This window comes from Antechinus flavipes, chromosome 5, assembly GCF_016432865.1.
Source record: "Antechinus flavipes isolate AdamAnt ecotype Samford, QLD, Australia chromosome 5, AdamAnt_v2, whole genome shotgun sequence".
NCBI classification, from domain to species: Eukaryota; Metazoa; Chordata; class Mammalia; order Dasyuromorphia; family Dasyuridae; genus Antechinus; species Antechinus flavipes.
The window spans coordinates 58897476-58915644 of record NC_067402.1 but is presented as its reverse complement, the minus strand read 5'-3'; the positions used below and the strand labels follow the sequence as shown (position 1 = coordinate 58915644).

Genomic DNA, 18169 nt, shown 5'->3' with positions numbered 1-18169 from the left:
GAAAATAGAAATTCCCCCTTAAACCTCAAGTGTTTTTTCTGTTAGCCACAATTAATAGAGAGTAAGTCAGAAATAATAATTCTAGAAGCATGAAGGAAACTAGTAGGACATTTTTATTCATTCTACACAGATTCGATTTATACATTGACTTTTCAGGAACAAATCTATGATGTAGCCTGAGGTGTTTGTGTAATTATCTCTTAGAAAAATAAATTCAGCAGCCCATATAAAATACATGTCTGTATCTTAGAACAGTCTGATTTACATAGACAGAAGGTTTAATGAAAGTAATTAAGAATGTTCTTACAGGATTGCCTACATCGTGAAGATTAATCACTTCACAAATCATTCTGAAATGGCTCCTTCCAAGAACCTGTGTAGGAAGTGAGATGATTTTTAGATTTTGCTAGCATTGAAAATCACTGGATAGGCAGCTCAATACCATCCTGAAGTCAGGAAGAGCTGAGTTCAAATGTGACCTCAGATACTCCATAGCACTGAAAAGGAGGTGATCACAACCCCCCTGACTTCTCAGGAAGGGAGGTGAAAAGCACCAAAGGGAAGTGGGGGTTGCTAGCGGGTTTCTGGGCTGAAGGGTCTTCTTATGCACAAACCCATCAGCTTGGGAGGTATTACACAAGCACATAACAATAACGCAGAGGCTATTAGTGATGATTCTCCCCACAGTCAGTACAGGCTTGATATGGTGTAATAAACAAATTGTACACGCAAGTAATGATAGAACAAACAATATAAATCAGCATGGTGTAAAAGATTGCCAGAAGTCCTAGAAGGAGAGTATGTAAACAGCAGTCACACATATGCCTTCTTCAGCAGCCAAGAGATAGTCCAAAACCAATCTATTGTCCATTGCTTCACATGTCAGGGAATCCAATGATCCCCCCCAAGTTTTTGAAGTCCTGCAAAAGTCTTTTTATGTGTTAGGGAATCCAATGATTCCAGCAGATTTTGAAGTCCTGTAACAGTCTTATCATTTCTCAGAAAATCCAATGATTCCTGAGGGCTTTCAAGTCTTATATCTCAGAGAATCCAATGATTCCTGAGGGATTTCAAGTCTTATATTTCAAAGAATCCAATGATTCCTGAGGGTTTTCAAGTCCTACAACAATCTTATCATGTCTCAGAGAATCCAATGATTCCTGAGGGTTTTCAAATCCTACAACAATCTTATCATGTCTCAGAGAATCCAATGATTTCTGAGGGTTTTGAAGTACAACAATTTTCTATGTCTATGAGTCAAATGCAATAACTGCCATGCTCTTTCATGGTGAGCACAATCAGCAACAGAACCACCCGATATTTCTTGGGTCTTCTCCTTCGTTTCAGGGGTCTGCTCCGTCTCTCTGCGATGGACAAGGCGAATATGGCTCGTTGGCACCCATCTGATTCCTTCTCCACCTGTAGAGATACAAGCAAACCCTCTCCCTCAAGCAGTTAGCCTATCTGGTCCCTTCCATTCACCACTTTCTGGGTCTGTCCATATCACCTGGCGATTATCTAAAGATAGTGGAGCTGCTCGCACTGGACACTGCCCTTCCGGTGGGTTATAAAACCTGTCTGCCGGAGCCAGTGCATCTTTGTCAAAAATCAAGAAGTTAATAATATAAAGTAAAATAATAAAATATATAAATAATATAAAAATATAAAATAATAATAATATAAATCTAGATTTAGAAGTTCTCTAGGGTTTTCTGTGGCTCCCCCTTTCTTTTGTTTTTGGAGCAGTGTCTTAATGTCTCTGTTTCTCCTCTCTACTATTGCCTGTACTTGAGGATTAAAAGGTATGCCAGTGGTGTGTAAAATCTTATACTGTGCACAAAAGTGTGCAAAATGTTCGGAGGTATATACAGGACCATTGTCTGTTTTTATTGCTTGTGGCACACCCATAATGGCAAATGCTTGTGTGAGGAATTCAGTGACCACTCGGGCTGTCTCTTTTGCTGGTGGTATTGCAAAAGTGAATCCTGAAAAAGTGTCTACCACAATGTGGATAAAAGACAGGTGACCAAAAGATTTATAATGGGTCACATCCATTTGCCAGATTTCATTGGGTCTCAAACCACAAGGTTCTTCCCTGGAGGGAGTGTAGGAGGGTGGAAAGGAAGGCAAGCCGTACAGCTTTTTACTATGCTCCTAGCTTCCTCTTTTGTCATCCCAAATTGTAAACGCAAAGCTTGAGCAGCCTGATGGCATTTAGAATGGGATTCCTGGGCCTCCTGAAATAAAGGCGTACTGGCTAACATAGGTAAAAGGCTATCTGCCTTTGAATTCCCATCAAAAATAGGACTTGGAAGTCCACTGTGTGAGTGGACATGCAAGATATAAATCTTTCCTGGATGCTTTCTCACTTGCTCCTGAAGTTCCTTAAATAGCTGATATATATTAGAACTGCACATTTTATTTGGGCTGTGGCAATTCTTTGTACCACACCTACTGAATAGGCTGAATCAGATATTATATTTATGTCTCCTGGGTAATAAGTGAGAGCTAGCTTGATCGCATATAATTCATTCTGCTGAATGGACTGAAAAGGAGTTCTGATTACTCTATAGTTAAGTCATGAGAGTATACAGCACAAATATTGTTTTTGGATGCATCTGTAAAGATAGTTGGTCCTTTAAGAGGAACTTTAGAAACTTTTTCTTCAAGAATCCGTCGCCAATTATGTAAAAGTCTGGTTATCTTTAATGGAGACCCATGTGTAAAATTTGGAGCCATGGCTACTAAAATGTGCCACTCTGGGATGGTCTCACAACACACATTAATTTGTGTATTGGTGTAAAAGGTGTGTATCTTATCAGGTCTTGTCCCAGATAATTGTATTGCTCGCTTAATGGCCTTTAATAAAATTCTAGCCACAAGCACAGGGTAAGGAGTAAGGCTTTGTTCTGGTTGTGGTGGGAGATTCACCCACTCTATATCACTGTCTCCTTGATGAAGGACTGCTGTGAGTGCCTCTTGTGTGGCAAAAACTGATATTTCCAAAGGTTTTTGAGTGACTCTTTCAACCACATTAGATAAAGCCAGTTTAACTTCTCTCAAAGCCTCTTGAGCTTCTTTTGTAAGCTGGCATGGTGAATTTAAAGCAATGTCTCCCCTTAAAATGTCATATAATGGTTGTAACTGATAGGTAGTCAAGCCTAACACTTTGTCACATCCATTGGATATCTCCTATCAATTTCTGAAAATCCTTTAAGGTGTTTAGCTTCTCTGTTCTTAAGGACAGTTTTTGTACTGTAAGCACCTTAGGGTATACTCCATATCCTAAATATTGAAAAGGAGCATGTCTTTGAATTTTCTCTTCAGCTATGTACAATTTGTAGTATCTTAGTGTTTCTATGGTCTTTTGTAGACATGCTTCTAGCATTTGTTCCTCAGGTGCACATCCCAATATATCACCATATAATGTAATAGCATAACGTTTGGAAATGCTTTTCTTACTGGAGCAAGAGCAGCAGCAACATACATTTGACACATAGTGGGGCTGTTTTTCATTCCCTGTGGCAAAACTGTCCATTCACATCTTTTATAAGGCTCAGCTAAGTTAACGCTGGTCACTGAAAAGGCAAATCTTTTCATATCCTCCTTATCCTGAGGGATAGAATAGAAACAATCCTTAATATCGATGACCCAAAGAGGCCATTCTCTAGGCAACTGAGTAGGAGATGGAAGTCCAGGCTGAAGAGTTCCCATAATTTCCATCTGTTCATTCACTTTTCTTAAATCAGTGAGCATCCTCCATTTTCCAGATTTCTTTTTTACAATGAACACTGGGGAATTCCAAGGACTTAGAGAAGGTTGTAAGTGCCCTTGTTCAAGCTGCTCCTGTACTATATCTAATAAGCCTGAATTTTATCGCTACTTAAGGGCCACTATTCTATCCACACTGGTGTATCAGTTTTCCATTGGATAGGAACAGGTGAAAGTGTTGGCAGGCCTTCAACAGCAGCCCTGCTTAAAAAACCGAAGTACTCATTTTTAACCCTAATTGCTGTAAAATGTCTCTTCCCCACAGATTGATGGGTATTTTTCAACTATAGAAAAGGAGTAAAAACTCCTGTTTTGCCTTCAAAAGTCCATCTCATAGGGGCAGCACTAACTTCAGCTGCTATTGATCCTCCTACGCCAGACATATAGGTGTCTGCTTTAATCTTTGGCCAGTGACTAGGCCAACTGGCACCTCTAATAACTGTACGATCTGCACCTGTGTCTACCAATCCTTCCAATGGTAGGCCATTTATATAGATCGTGAGCATAGGTCGGTCAGCTGTTACAGCTGTGTCCAGTATATTCCTGGATTTTGTGGCCTGCAGTCAGAATCTGGGTGACTATCACCAGGTTGCTTATTAGGATTCTGTATGAGTAAACCTGATGCTACTACGTCTCCTGGGTGATAAGTCACACATTGACTACCTGTATTAGTGACTGGGATATTATCTACACATTCCCCAGTTTCCCACATCAGTGTGTGGATGGACACTGTTTTGTACGTATATAAAGGAGATGAAATGGTCAAGCCTACTGTACCTGGAAGCAAAGGACCTATAAGCTGGAGAGGAACAGATTTCACCTCTCCAGGGGGTATCTCAGTTGTCCCAGCTGCATACAGCTCTATTCTCCCCAATTGTAATTCCCTTCTGCCATCAGGTTGCTTCCTGGCTGATTGACTGTGTAATCCCCTTCTCCCATCATATGGCTTTCTGGCTGATTGGTCATGTCTGAGTACTGGACTTCCAGGCACTCTCTGGGTGCACCATTGGCTGCCATCATGCCCCAAGTGTTTTTTTGCCTTGGACCCTGGGGCTGGGCCCCTCATCTCTTTTCCCTGAATCTGTCTACATTCTGAGGCCCAATGGAAGCCTCTGTTGCATTTTGGACATGGGGTATTGGGTCTTGTTCTCCCACCCTGTTTTCCCATTCTGTCTCTATACCAACATTGAGCTTTCAGATGCCCTACTTTACCACACTGGAAGCATTGACGAGTCTCTCTGGAAGTCCCTTGCCAGGAGGGACTCTGTCTTCCCATGTTGAGATCTTGGGAAGTCTGCATCATAGCCTGGCTATAAAAGGCATCTGTGCCCACCATGGCATAGTGTCTTATGATCTCCTCTAAAGGAGTCCTTGCACAGTCCTAGTATAATTCTTCTGCAAACCTCATTAGCATTTTCCTTAGCAAGTTGCCTTATCAAAATGTCTGTTACTGCATTTTCCCCATTAGTTCTTGTGATAGCTGTCTGCAAACGTCCCACGAAGTCAGCAAAGGGTTCATTTGGCCCTTGTGTTATTTTTGTGAAGGCCCCCCCCCCTTGTCATCTTTATTGTGGAGAGAAGCCCACGCTTTGATAGCATTAGCAGCAATTTGCTCATATGCTGCTATAGAATAATTAATCTGTACTGCGACATCTGCATAAGGACCTGTACCTGTTAGTAGGTCACAGGTGATTGCAGCATAAACTCCACTTTGACTATTTTGTTGGGCTTATATCCTACAGAGCTCACTATATTCAGAAAGCCACAAGTAGTTTTGTCCAGGTTCTAGGCATATCCTTGCTATAGATTTCCAGTCATTAGGGGGTCAAGATTTCAAAAGCCAAATTCTGTAATAACATCTTAACATAAGCTGAAGTAGCCCCATAAAGAGTGCAAGCTTTTTTCAGGTCTTTGAGGATTTCTATATCAAAAGGTGAGTATCTTCTACTTTCTTGACTTGAAGAATTAAACTGTTGAATTACAGGAAAAACATGGTGTTGAAATTTCAATACATTTCTCCCTTCCGCTTTGGCCTTAATTTGTCCCTTTTGCAATCTACTCATAGGAGCTGCTGGATGCTGGGGAAGAGGTGCTGGTGCTGTCACTGCTCCCCCCTACCCCCCACTATCCCTCCTCCCTCCATCCCGGAGGGTGGAGTTGATGGAGGAGAGTCAATTACCTGCTCCTTAGGTGGGGTTGAAGCTGCCTCAGATTCACCCCGCCCTTGAGCCTCACTTAAGTCTCCATGCCCTGTGGGGCTTTGGTCATTAATCTGTTCTTTGTCTTCCTCCTTTATCTCAGGCCCCATTTGGCTATTCCTAGAGTTTTTTTCCTTTTCTTCTAGAACTTATATAGTTTCTTAAGGCCAATTGTATCGTATTGTATAAATAGAATGCCTGGATGGAAATTGATTGAGGACCGATTTCATTGTAATATGCGGAGAGCTGTTGACCAATCAATGCCCAATTATCTGGAGAGATTTGCTCTTCCTCTAAGAATCAAGGGGAGATGCCGTTTTAATGTATCAAGAAGTCTAGCTGTCTGTTCCCAAGTTATAAGTAGCCCTTGATCTTCTATCAGCTTAAGCAGGCTTTCTATAGGGCCACTCCTGGGTGGGGCTGGGGGTGGGGGGTTGGGGTAGGGGATGGAGAATCTTTACCTAGGATCTGTCCCATTTCAGCCAAAAAAGGTTACTAGTTTAGTCTTTAAGAAATAGACCTGTTTGCCTATTACAATGCTTACCTAAGTTCCTGGTCATCTAGAGACTTCTTCATTGAAAGTAGGGTCCTTGGCTCCCACGCTTGGGCGCCAAATATGATGACCTCGTATTTAAAATCGGCCGGAGTCAGGAATTCAGGTTAAGGGAAAAATCTTCAATCTTTATTCTCAGTAGAGGTGAGGGGGGATTGTGATAACAATATGGGCAGCTGCGACAGGAAGCCAGCTAGCAGAGGGGGATCGGAGGTGAAGGGTCGTCGCGATAGCAATGTGAACAGCTGTGTCAAGACGCCAGCCAGCAGTCTCTCCTTCTGCTTCCCTTTCCCCTCCCCTGTCTCCACTCACCAAAATCGTCATTTCCCATACAACACATCAGGACTTGCACAAAGATGGGCGGGGGCCATTCTTTCTCCAAGCTTATGTATTAATAGAGTATGGTCCAATTACTATTTAGCCTCACGTGCTTGGGACCTCAGTGCATCAACTCGAGCCTCAGCCCATTACACACCATCTAGTGATTTTCCTTCTCGATTCATTTTCTTTTGACTTTGCTTATGGCTTGTATATATCTGGTTATTTGCATTTTGTCTCTTTCATTCAAACACGAGCTCCTTGAGGGCAGAAACTGTCTTTGCTTGTTTTTGATCCCCCTCATTTGGCAGAGCCTCCCTAGCACATAGCAACACTTAATAACTATTCGTTGACTAAGTATACTTTGTGGTTGGTAATGTATTAAAGACTACTCATGTACACCCTGTGTCTCTTCTTGCCCTTTGTCAACTTTTGAAGACTGTGGTAATTGTCACTTAATACAGTGGCAGTGACAGAATAGTTTTCTTAGAAAGATGGAGCTTTGCTTGAAGAATAAGCTTCGGTTACATAATAACACTGGTCAGTTTTCAAAACTAAGTATCCAAGGTTCGTTGTCATCCATAGTGTCTGTCCAAGATAAAGGAACTGAGAAACTGAGAAACACACAAAAACATACATATACACACCTACATAGACATATATTATTGATATTTATTATCACTTATATACCTATATATGTAATTAATATATATAATTTCCATCCATTTGCATATCACAGCATAGATAGTAGACATCCTTTGTTCATTGGCTTTTTTCCATGGGTAGTTAGACTAAAGTGTTTCAAGTGACTGATGCTTGTTTAGTTGCAGTGTCTCAAGCTTTGTACAATCAATATGACATCATTTGCTAACAGAAACATTTATTACTAAGGATATTAAATTTTTGTGTGTGGCTTAAATCCTGGTCTAGTGAAGCTTATGAAATTCTTCTCAGAATAATGTTTTTGAATGTTAAAATAAAATACACAGGAGTTCAAAGGAAACTAATTATATTGAAATATGATTATGAATATATGTGTATATATACATATACATCTGCATAAATCCACACCCACACATATAAATGGTTCATGGGCCTTAGCTTAAGGCTCCCTAATCTAGAAATCTCTGTATCCAGAAGGAATCCTTTTTTTTTTAAACTCTGAGCTAGACATCCTCCATGTTTATTAACTGATAAACTATTTCTATTCTTGAGCAAGGACTTTTTTATGACTGTGACATGTGATCTATGCATATTTACCCAAAGGATTTAACATTCAATAATCTAGCTGAAATATAGGGGAAGAACCTTACTGACAGAAATACAAACTTCTGAAAGTTGGTCTTTTGTTAACTATCTCTTTCATCTCCTTGTGAAAATAGATACATCATTGGATGTTCCCAGTGTGAAATTTGCTTTGTTTTCTAGTTATTTCTGTGTGTTTTATTTTTGCCACTGATGTCTCAACAAATCTAGAAAAGTATTTACTATGTATGTATGTGTTTATTCCATTTCTTGGTTTTTTGAGATCTTAGTTTGGTGTTGACTTTAGGGTCCAATCAAGTTTAATAGGTCCATATAAAATAAGTACAGAATGTTGCTGCTGTTGTTGTCTTTTTTTTTTTTTTTTCTAAAAGGACTAGTGACATCATGGGGTGATGTCTTGACTCACAGTTGAATTGGATTTAAGTGCAATAGAGTTGCATAAAGTCTTCATCCTTAGTCTCTCTTCCAGCGTCATCAAAGTCTAGTGGCCAGACAAAAATTAAGACAGGTGGTGATGGCACAGGATAGTGGATGACTTTGGTGTCTGATGTCTGACCAAGTTCTTAAGTTCTTCACAGCAGCTGCTTCAATGACCTTAATGGCTGTTGGAACATATTGCTCTTATCCTCTCATTCTTCTGGGGGAAATCTTCATATGCTTAAGGTACACACCCCTAACTCACTAGTGGGTTAGAAGCCTGTCAGTTGCCCTCAGCCTGAATTAACCTGTCCAGCAAGACAATTATTCCAACGGGCACTACAGCTTCTTGGAGCCACAGGTGAGAGGTGTATACCAAAGGTGGATGCAGCCCTGAAAAGGGCTCATCAAGCCCCACACACCCCTCACACTCCAGGTACAGGTGAAATACTTTTGAATAATGGAGGTTTTCTTCTGGACTTCTACCACCTGGGAAACTTTGTCAAGAAGCGAGTTTAATGAACTCAGAACACTTAGGCTTGTTCCAAAGTAGAGATAGGGATAAAAAGAAGACTTGTGGTTTGATTGATGTGATGAGCACTTAGATGAAGAAACTCCCTGTACCAATATAGATAGGCACTTTTCCTGAAACTTGGGATCTTAAGAGCACAAGTTATTAACATTCTGGGGTGGGGGGTCATGCAACTCTTTGACAGCTTAGTAAAACCTTCCTCAGAATATATAAAATATATAGAATTACAAGGGAATCCATTAAAATAAAGTTGCCAAAATGTTAAAAAATAATAATAATAATTCATGGATCCCAGAGTAAGAATTCCTATTTTAAAGACTTGCTTAGAATTTAGGTCAAGGTCATACAGACAGTTTATATTAGAGTCAGAACTTGAATTCTATTCTTCCTGGCTCCAGGGTCAGCATTATTCACTCCTGAGGTAGAATGAGTGATGCATGTGGAATCACAAGATCTGTGTTAAAATCCTGATGCACATTTCCGATTGGTGTGGTCTTGTACATGGGTTGCCTCCATTTCCTCATCTGTAAAATGATAGGGTTGAATTAAATGACCTTTAAGATGACTTTCAGCATGAAAATCGTCTAGATCCATGATCCAAACCAAAGAATTAAACAGAAAAAAAAAAATAGAAAATGGAACCAAACTGGCCAGTTGGTGTAGTTCATAAGAAAGGCTTGAATATTTCCTTGGATTGACCCTGAGGATATAAGTTCTGATCCCTGGACACTGTTTTGCCTTTCCATTAACTTTTTTTTTTTTAATGTTTCTGCAAGAGGGGTAAAATTACTTGCCCAGGGTCATGTAGTTAGTGATTGAGGTCATATTTGAATTCAGATTTTTCTAACTATAGGTCTAGTGTTCTATGCACTGTATCATCTATCTGTTATATATGTGTGTGTATATATATGGCTATACACACACACACACGTCCTATTGCTCTCAGAAAGCAAGGATGATTGTTCTTTGTAATCTTAGCATTTAGCACAATGCTTTCTATATATTGTAAGCTCAGTACATCATAGGAACATAAATTTAGTTCTAGAAGTGAACTCAGGGTCATCTAGTGCAAGTTTCTTCATTTTAAAGTTAAATCTTAGACCTAAGTAAGTTAAGTGACATGTCCAAAATTCCATTATTCAAATCCAACGAATTCTACAGATGTATCCCTGAACCTTATTTAAACCAAGACCTTTTAAATCCTCTCCCCTGGATCCTTCCCAGAGCAACTAAAAAGAAAGAATTACACTGATTTTTTTACTGTTTCATATGGTATGATTTTAAAAAAAAATAGTCTTGGATTTGAAGTCAGAGAACTTTGGTTCAAATCCTAGCTCTAACAGTTTTTACTTGAAGCACCTTGAGCCAGGTCACTTAACCTTGATTTGTCTGTAAAACAAAAGGGTGGACTAAATGACCACTAGGGTACCTTCCAGCTCTAAGTGTGTAATCCTGTGGTCCTTGCTCACCCTCTGGTGGAGATGCTAATGAACAGAGAGGAGGGGGAATTAGCTGGGGAGAAAAGAGGAAGGGGGGGGGGGATTCCAAGGCAAAGAGAATGGCTCATCTCTGAACTATTAAGACACTGAAATCAATGTGATCATTGATCACAGAGACCATAAATGTGATTGGAGATATGACTATTAAGGAGAGCCACCACTAAGACTTTCTTGTCATAGGATGATAGATTTGAACTGGAAAGGGATCTCACAAGTCACCTGATTTAACACTGTCATTTTACACGTCAGCAAACTCGTATTTCCCCAGAGCTGGTAAATGAGATGGTGTAGATTCCAAGCGTCCAAGCACCAGGTCATCTGGCTCCACATCCAGAGCCCTTGTCTGCTCTAGGTAGTCACCCTAAATTGTTGTATTCCCGCAGGCACATGCTCCCTTTGTTTTGACACCTTTACTTGCCTTATTTTTACATAAGTCCTCCTTTCCAGATCTTTAAACTATTTAAATAATTATCTCCATAACAGTCTCTTTAATTATAAAGTATATTTTAATTATCTGGCCCCAGGATTTATGTTAACAATTAGTAAGTTCTAATTATGGTTCTTGAGTTGATTTTTTTAAATGTAATCTTTCAAGCATTTACAATGTAATAGTAAAATGAATCTAGAGGTGTTTATCTGTCTTACAAATTTGCTTTGTGAATTACCCTGTACTGGTGAGGTACTTAAAACAATAGAGAATGAATCAAAATAGCTATATAATTTTCTATTATTGTTCCAGTTTTTATAAACAGCCTGTTGGTGTGTTTAAAAAGAGAATCATGCAAAGGAAACTCTGGAGATGTTACACTCCGGCAAAGCTCGGACGATCTCCAGGTGATGCTGGATTAGCTTCCTTCTTTGACTTGTGCTGTGATGTTATTTTGGCTTGGGTAGTAGCTGTTGGCAACAGTAAAAGAATCCTCAGAGCAATTTATGGCAGTGAAAAACCTGAGAGCTAATTGTATGGAAAGGTTTTATAAATCAGCAGTCTGTGCAGTACAAGAATTAATTGGAGAGTTGGTGGTTGTAATTAAGATTGTTTGGGACTGATTTAAGGTTTTATACAGGTCATCTCCCATTACAGTGAAACCCGAGGCTCTATTCTAATTCTTTTGTTATACTAGATTTGGGTTGTCCCAAATATGGTTTTGACTAGGTTGTTGCTGAAGGCGTAGCAATCTTTATGTTTATGTACACGTACATTCATACAGCTTCTTTGTTAGAATTGTGCTTATTTCAAATGGGTTTGACCTGTAATACCACACAGCCAATTTCCAACCAGCAATATCTTCAGCACTCGGTGCTGAAATGCTTTATAATATGATTTTAAAACATCAATAAAGCAAGCTTATCGGGATCAACAAACTCAGAATTTTTCTTAAATTTTTCACCTTTATTCTTTAAGAAGTTGTGATTTCATTGGTATGACTGTTTCCTACACTGATTAATAAGTGGCCTAATGAGTTGCTAGGGCCTTCCCCCCCAAAAAAAAAATTTGTCACCCAGTAACCAGCCTCCTGATGATGATACCCTCTGCATTTACCTCCCTTCTACAAGCAAGCTTTCCTCCTTTTAGGCTTTCTTGGTCCCCTTAGTATTCTTCCTCTTCCATTTTTGCCTTCCTCTGCATGTTTTTACCACTCTCTCCCCACCCCAGGAGGTTTTCAAGCTCTTCACACTGTAGCCTCTTCCTTTAATTCCATTCTGTGTGTGTGTGTATATATATACATATATATATATATATATATATATATATTTTAATCCCTCCTATGTTCTCTGTGGTCCAATCCTGCTGACTTTCTAGTTGCTCTTTCTCATGGTATGCTCTATCTTCCTTTGCCACGTCTTAGTATTGACACCCACCATAACCTGGAATGCCCTCACTCGTCACCTCTGCCTCCCAGGAATCCCATCTTTCCTTGGAGACAGCCAGAGTGACAGCTATTTAGGGAAACCTCTCCTGGTGCCCTCAGCTTGTGTTTGATTCGTATATATCTTAAATTTTCCTGTATTTGTACATGTGGTCTCCCCTGTTAGAACATAAGCTCTCTGAGGGTAGGAACTATCTGCATCTTTGTGTTTATCTCCAGATCTAGCAAGGTCCAGCACAAAGTAGAGTTCTTGGTTGGTTGAGGGAAGGGACTGACTAGTCCTTTTGACATAGTGTCTCTTGCACCTAGCACAACACATTATATACCCTATATTCTTGTAGAATTAAATTGCAAGGGGCTGAAGTTTGCATTTTAGAGGAAAGCCTAAGTTGTTCTTCAGACATTTCCTTTTGTCAACAAAGAAGTCATTCCCCCCCCCCTCCCCCCAGGGGAGAGGATTAGCACCTTGTACTTTGTAGATGGGGGAATGGTGAGGGTATTTAGAGTGAAAAAAGCCAAAATATTGTGAAGCAAATAAGGCAAGTAGAAGGAGGTAGAAGGGAGGGAGGGGAAAAGTGGAATTCCCCAATGGGGACTGGAGCCCACTTGGGCTGGTAATTAGGAGCAATTAACAGAAAGAGCTCTTGATTTTGGAAACCAACATTAAACTGGAGGCTCTATGACTGGAGCCAAACTTCAAAGAGTAACAAAATCCCAATGGCCACGCTGAAGTTAGCAGTGATGTTCTTAACAATTCCCCAAAGTGGGAAGTCAGCCTTAGAAAGAAGGAGGTGAGAGTGAACACATTCCACAAAGGGAAAAGGGTTTGTAGGTGTCAGCCAAACAATCCTTAGACCTGAGACACTGGTAGGTAGGAGAGGTAACCTTTATAATGTTGATTCCTTGAGAATAAGATTTGTTAACATTTTTTGGTTTTGTATTGTCAGTGCCTACCATAAGCTTGGCACACAGTAGGCACTTCATACTTTTTTGATTGATTGGTTCAATAGTGACAATGTGCTAGATAGTCCTCCTCATTTTGCTTAAGTGCCAGTGCCAGGGGGAGCTCCTGCTGCGAGGGTCTTACCTTTTTCCCCCACATTAGTCAACATATCCTGACCCTTGGTGAGAGAACCAAGCACCAAGGATCTGATTTAGGGAGTGTTAATGTAATGGGACTCAAGAGGCAGCTGTTTATATATCACAGTGGCAAGGGGATGGGAAAACAAGGGAGGAAAACCTTTAGAAGAGCAGCAGGGAGAAACGGAGAATCCTAAAACCAACGCAGGGCACACAGGAGGAGAAAATGAGAAGTGGCTTTCCAAACAATGATAACCACTGGGGAATGTTCCTTTTTTCCCTTCTAGATCAATGAACTGAGCCATGTCCAGATCCCTGTAATGCTGATGCCAGATGATTTCAAAGCATATTCCAAGATAAAGGTGGATAATCACCTTTTTAACAAGTAAGTTCAATTACCACCTTTCTCTTGTGCTGTTAGAGTTCCTGGGAGTTCAGTTTTTATAAAGTTTTTAAAAACTCCATTATTTTTCAATGGGTAGGAGTAAAGTTTTGCTGATTAAGTTAATCTTGTGATAAACACAACCATCTGTTCTGTAGAAAAAAGTAACAGCAGGGCCTACTGGGGAGTATCCTTTTGCCATATGCATATTGTTCTCTATGAATAGCTTACATGTTAAAAGTGAAATTCGCATTATAATGGGAATTTTTGAAAAGATGTAAATTATTTGGATTTTAGAAGAAATATAAGCTTGCCTCTTATAGTGTATATCCTTAAAAAGACTCATTTTGGATAAAAATCAAGAAAATTTGCTGGTGAATAAAGGTTGATATACATTTTTGTAAAACCTAATAGGAGGCCATATAAAAGACTGAAAATTTTACTCTTGTCTATGTGAATTTAAATGAAAGAATTTCTAAATAAAGCCAATAACCTGAGTGAAACGGGTAAGCCAGTCCTTGTCATAATATAATTTGGAGACTGGGCTTTCAAGAATTAGAAGGGTAAAAGAAAATCTTAATTCACTGTTTTGTTATCTAAATTGAATTTGAAAAGTAGTAAAAACAAAAAAGTAGCATATTCAGTATTTGAAAATGAGTAAGGGAGAGAGGATAGTCATTATTTTTTGGAGGACTCTAATTCAGTTCTACTACTTGTAAGTAACTGAAAAATGGCCTAGGAGTGTTCACACCTTTCTTTCCTGCTGCCCTCTACTTTTTTCTCTTTAGGTTCCCTTCCTCTTCCTGTCCTACTTCTTCCTTCCTCCTTACCTCTTCTTCCCCTCCTATTCATGACTTCTCTACTTTATAAAACATGAAACTGAAAACTAAAGGATATGCATGGTGAAGAGAAGGGAGGTCTGCATCATCAGGATAATGAAGGAGGAAAACCATGATCATTTCTCTCTAAGGACTACGTGTAAAATATGTACTAGAACAAACCATCAGGAAATTTTAGTGGGATTAGGCAAGACAGTAAAAGAGCTTTGGGTTTGTAGTTAAAACCTAAATTTGAACTCCAGCTCTTGATACGTCCTGCTTCTGTCTTCTTGGACAAATGATACAATTTCTCAGAACCTTAGTTTCTTTAACAATAAAAATGAAGCTGACAGTACTTCTGGTGCCCATCTCATAAAGCTGATGGAACTATCTAATGGGATGAATGTGTTTGTAAAATGCCTTACAGAATTTTTAAAAGCTACATAAACATTAGTTTATATGTGCCTTTGCATCTCATTTTGCGGTATTACAATTTCAGAGAAAACATGCCGAGTCATTTCAAATTTAAGGAATATTGCCCGATGGTTTTCCGCAACCTGAGAGAAAGGTTTGGAATTGACGATCAGGATTTTCAGGTGAGTGATAGCTGTTTTAACCTTTGCTTGGGATGGTTATTCTCAAGTCTCCCAGCATCCTGAGAAGGAAGGAAAAAGTACTGTTTTAAAACATGTTTATAGTCTAGCTCTGGTTCATATCAGTTATTAGTTATTAACTATAAAGAAAGACCTAGCAAATACCAGAGATACAGGCCCATTTGTTTAAATGAATCAAGTTTGAAAGGAATGAAGCTGCCACAGCAAAAACACTGAATTTTAGGTACCAGCTCAGAGAAAAACTAGAATGTATGGATCCTTGTTAGCCACATGTTGATATAGAAATCCATATTGACATCATCTATATTTTATTTTATTTTTATGTGTTTTATTAAGTATCTATTTTCAAATTACATGTAATGTGTTTCAGGCCACAGTCAGGGAGGTCTTGGGATTAACAATTCTGGTCCAGTATATTAGCTGAGAATTCAGAGTCACAAAAGCACGCTCAACCTTATTGGTTACGTTACCTAGGACAGATCAGTGCCTCTGTGTTCTTATCTGTAAAATGGGTTAGAATGGCTAGCCTTAGAGGTCTGCTCTGGTTCTAGAGATCCTGTAATTCTTATAAATAATATAATAATAACACCATCTTATTAGATGATTTTGAGGAAATCAGTTTATAATCTCTAAAGCCCTGTATGAGAAGCATTATGGCAGGGGTTCTCAAACTTTTTAAATAGGGGACCAGTTCACTGTTCCTCAGACCGTTGGAGAGCTGGACTATAGTAAAAACAAAAACTTTGTTTTGTGGGTCTTTAAATAAAGAAACTTCATAGCCCTGGGTGAGGGGGATAAATGTCCTCAGCTGCTGCATCTGGCCTGTGGCCGTAGTTTGAGGCCCCCTGCATTATGGAGTAGTGGGTATAGAGCTGTCCCTAAAGTCACGAAGGTTTGATTTCTAGTCCTGCTTCTGACAGGCTGGCTTTGTGACAAGATGCATTTTCAGTGCCCCAAATAACTTAATAAACTTTGGAGAGAGAGTTTCTTCCCTGGTAATCTCTCTCAACCCCCTTGTTATTTTTGTGTAGTTGTGTCCCATTCTCTGTGATCCCATTTGGGTTTTCTTGGTAAAGATACAGGGGTGGTTTTCCATTTCCTTCTTCATATCATTTTACAGATGAGGCAAACAGGATTAAGTGTCTTGCTCAGGATCATACAACTATAAGTGCCTGAGAATGAACTCAGGAAATTTCCTGATTCCAGTCCTGCATAGCTGCCTTAAGCCCCCTCCCCAAATCATTATTTTCATAAGAGAACATAGAGGGACGGAGCATGGTAAAATGCAGCATACATACTGCTCATTAAATTCTCTTTAAGAGTACAATTGGAACAATTGGATGGAGCAACAGATTGCATCAGAAGAGCCACATCCATACCTTGCCTCTGCTCCTTTACTTGTCTGACCTTGAACAGAGAGGTAACCTTTATGGGTCTCTGTTTCTCATGTGTAAAATGAGGGGATCAGAGGTTCTCATGATCTGAGAGCCTTGAGCCCTGCCATCAGTGCCCCAGACAACTCTCAAGAACCATGAATTGCAGACAGCTTTCCAACTTAAATCAGAGGAGGGACTGTTCAACTTGGGATTGTTTTCTCTGTGACAAAGAAGTGGGAGACCAGGACCCTCAGAAGAGGATGGAATACAAAGACTTTAGAATTAATTAATTTCATTCATAAAAAGCCGTGTCTTCCCTTGAAATAATGCCCTTGAAGAAAGAGATGCAGTCTACTCATGTAATGTTAAAGAATCACGATGTATTAGAGCCAGAATCAGTGTCTTAAGTATTAAAAGGTTTTGCTCGGGTGTCAGAAGTGAACCCATCAGACCCATTAGCCACTTTTGCTTCAGTCTAGTGTCACTCTGCTGTCTCTCTGAAGAGTCCTGGAAATAGCCAGCCCTTTGGCTGCCTTGCCAGCAGCTGAGTTATTTTTATTCAGGTGGTGTAGGGGAAGGCAAGCAGGTGAGCACTGACTTAGGAAGGGACTTGGGCCAGCAGTTGATTCCATAGCCCTAATATCTGGGACTTGCAAGCAAATCTAAGGCATTAAATAATAAGTAATCCCTTTGCTATCAGCAAGCTGAAAATGCAATAAGAAGACCCAAATGGCAACTGAGCTTGTTTGTTTGCAATGCTTGAGACATTGACAGATATTTAAATTTCTTGTCTGACCTCATTTTGTGAGTAGGTATTTTTGTAGCTACAAGGAATAATGTGAAGTTAAAAATCACTCTATACATGAAACCTTTAGCATTCAAAATAAGGGTTCTGTCAGTTCTGTACATTTCATATACACTGGTTCACTGTAGAGGTCACTAAGCAAATGAGTGTTTTCTCTATATAGAGAGGGAAATGAAAGGGAATAAAAGAACAAACCATCATGATGTTCTTAGACAGATGAACCTTGCTTTCTTAATAAGCAGATCCATATTTAGATCTCTGCCTTAAGTGTCATCTATAACTTGTATGCTTATATATTGTCCTTTTAACTGCATATTTTCCTTTTACTGAGAATTTGCCAAATGCTTTTTTCTTTGCTGATTTGCTGCTTTCCCATTTGAGAAGCACTTACATTTCTCCCAGTTTTTCTAAGAAAATGAAGGTGCTTTGACTTTGTTGATTTACGATATTTGTTTGCTGGAGAGTCAGCAATAGAAAGAGAAGGCTCTTGGGTAGAGGATTCTCACCTTATTTCTATATGTTCCACAACAAAATGGGCACTATTTTACCATGTGTAATAGAATATTGCATTTGTCATTAGAAAACCTGGGTTCAGATACCAACTCTGTGATCTATCCATTACATAATCTTGTTTAAAGTTCCTTAACTTCCTGGAGTTATGGGTTCCTC

At 39.5% G+C, this 18169-nt stretch overlaps 1 protein-coding gene across 1 annotated transcript in view; it reads left to right on the top strand.

Moving 5' to 3' along the window:
• The window catches only part of PIP4K2A (phosphatidylinositol-5-phosphate 4-kinase type 2 alpha), a 208070-nt gene that overhangs the window by 97480 nt on the left and 92421 nt on the right, over nt 1-18169 (top strand). Inside the window, exons 2-3 of the mRNA XM_051961622.1 lie at nt 13793-13890; nt 15205-15301. Of these exons, the coding sequence (XP_051817582.1) occupies nt 13793-13890; nt 15205-15301 (195 nt within the window). The remainder of the gene's footprint in view (nt 1-13792; nt 13891-15204; nt 15302-18169) is intronic.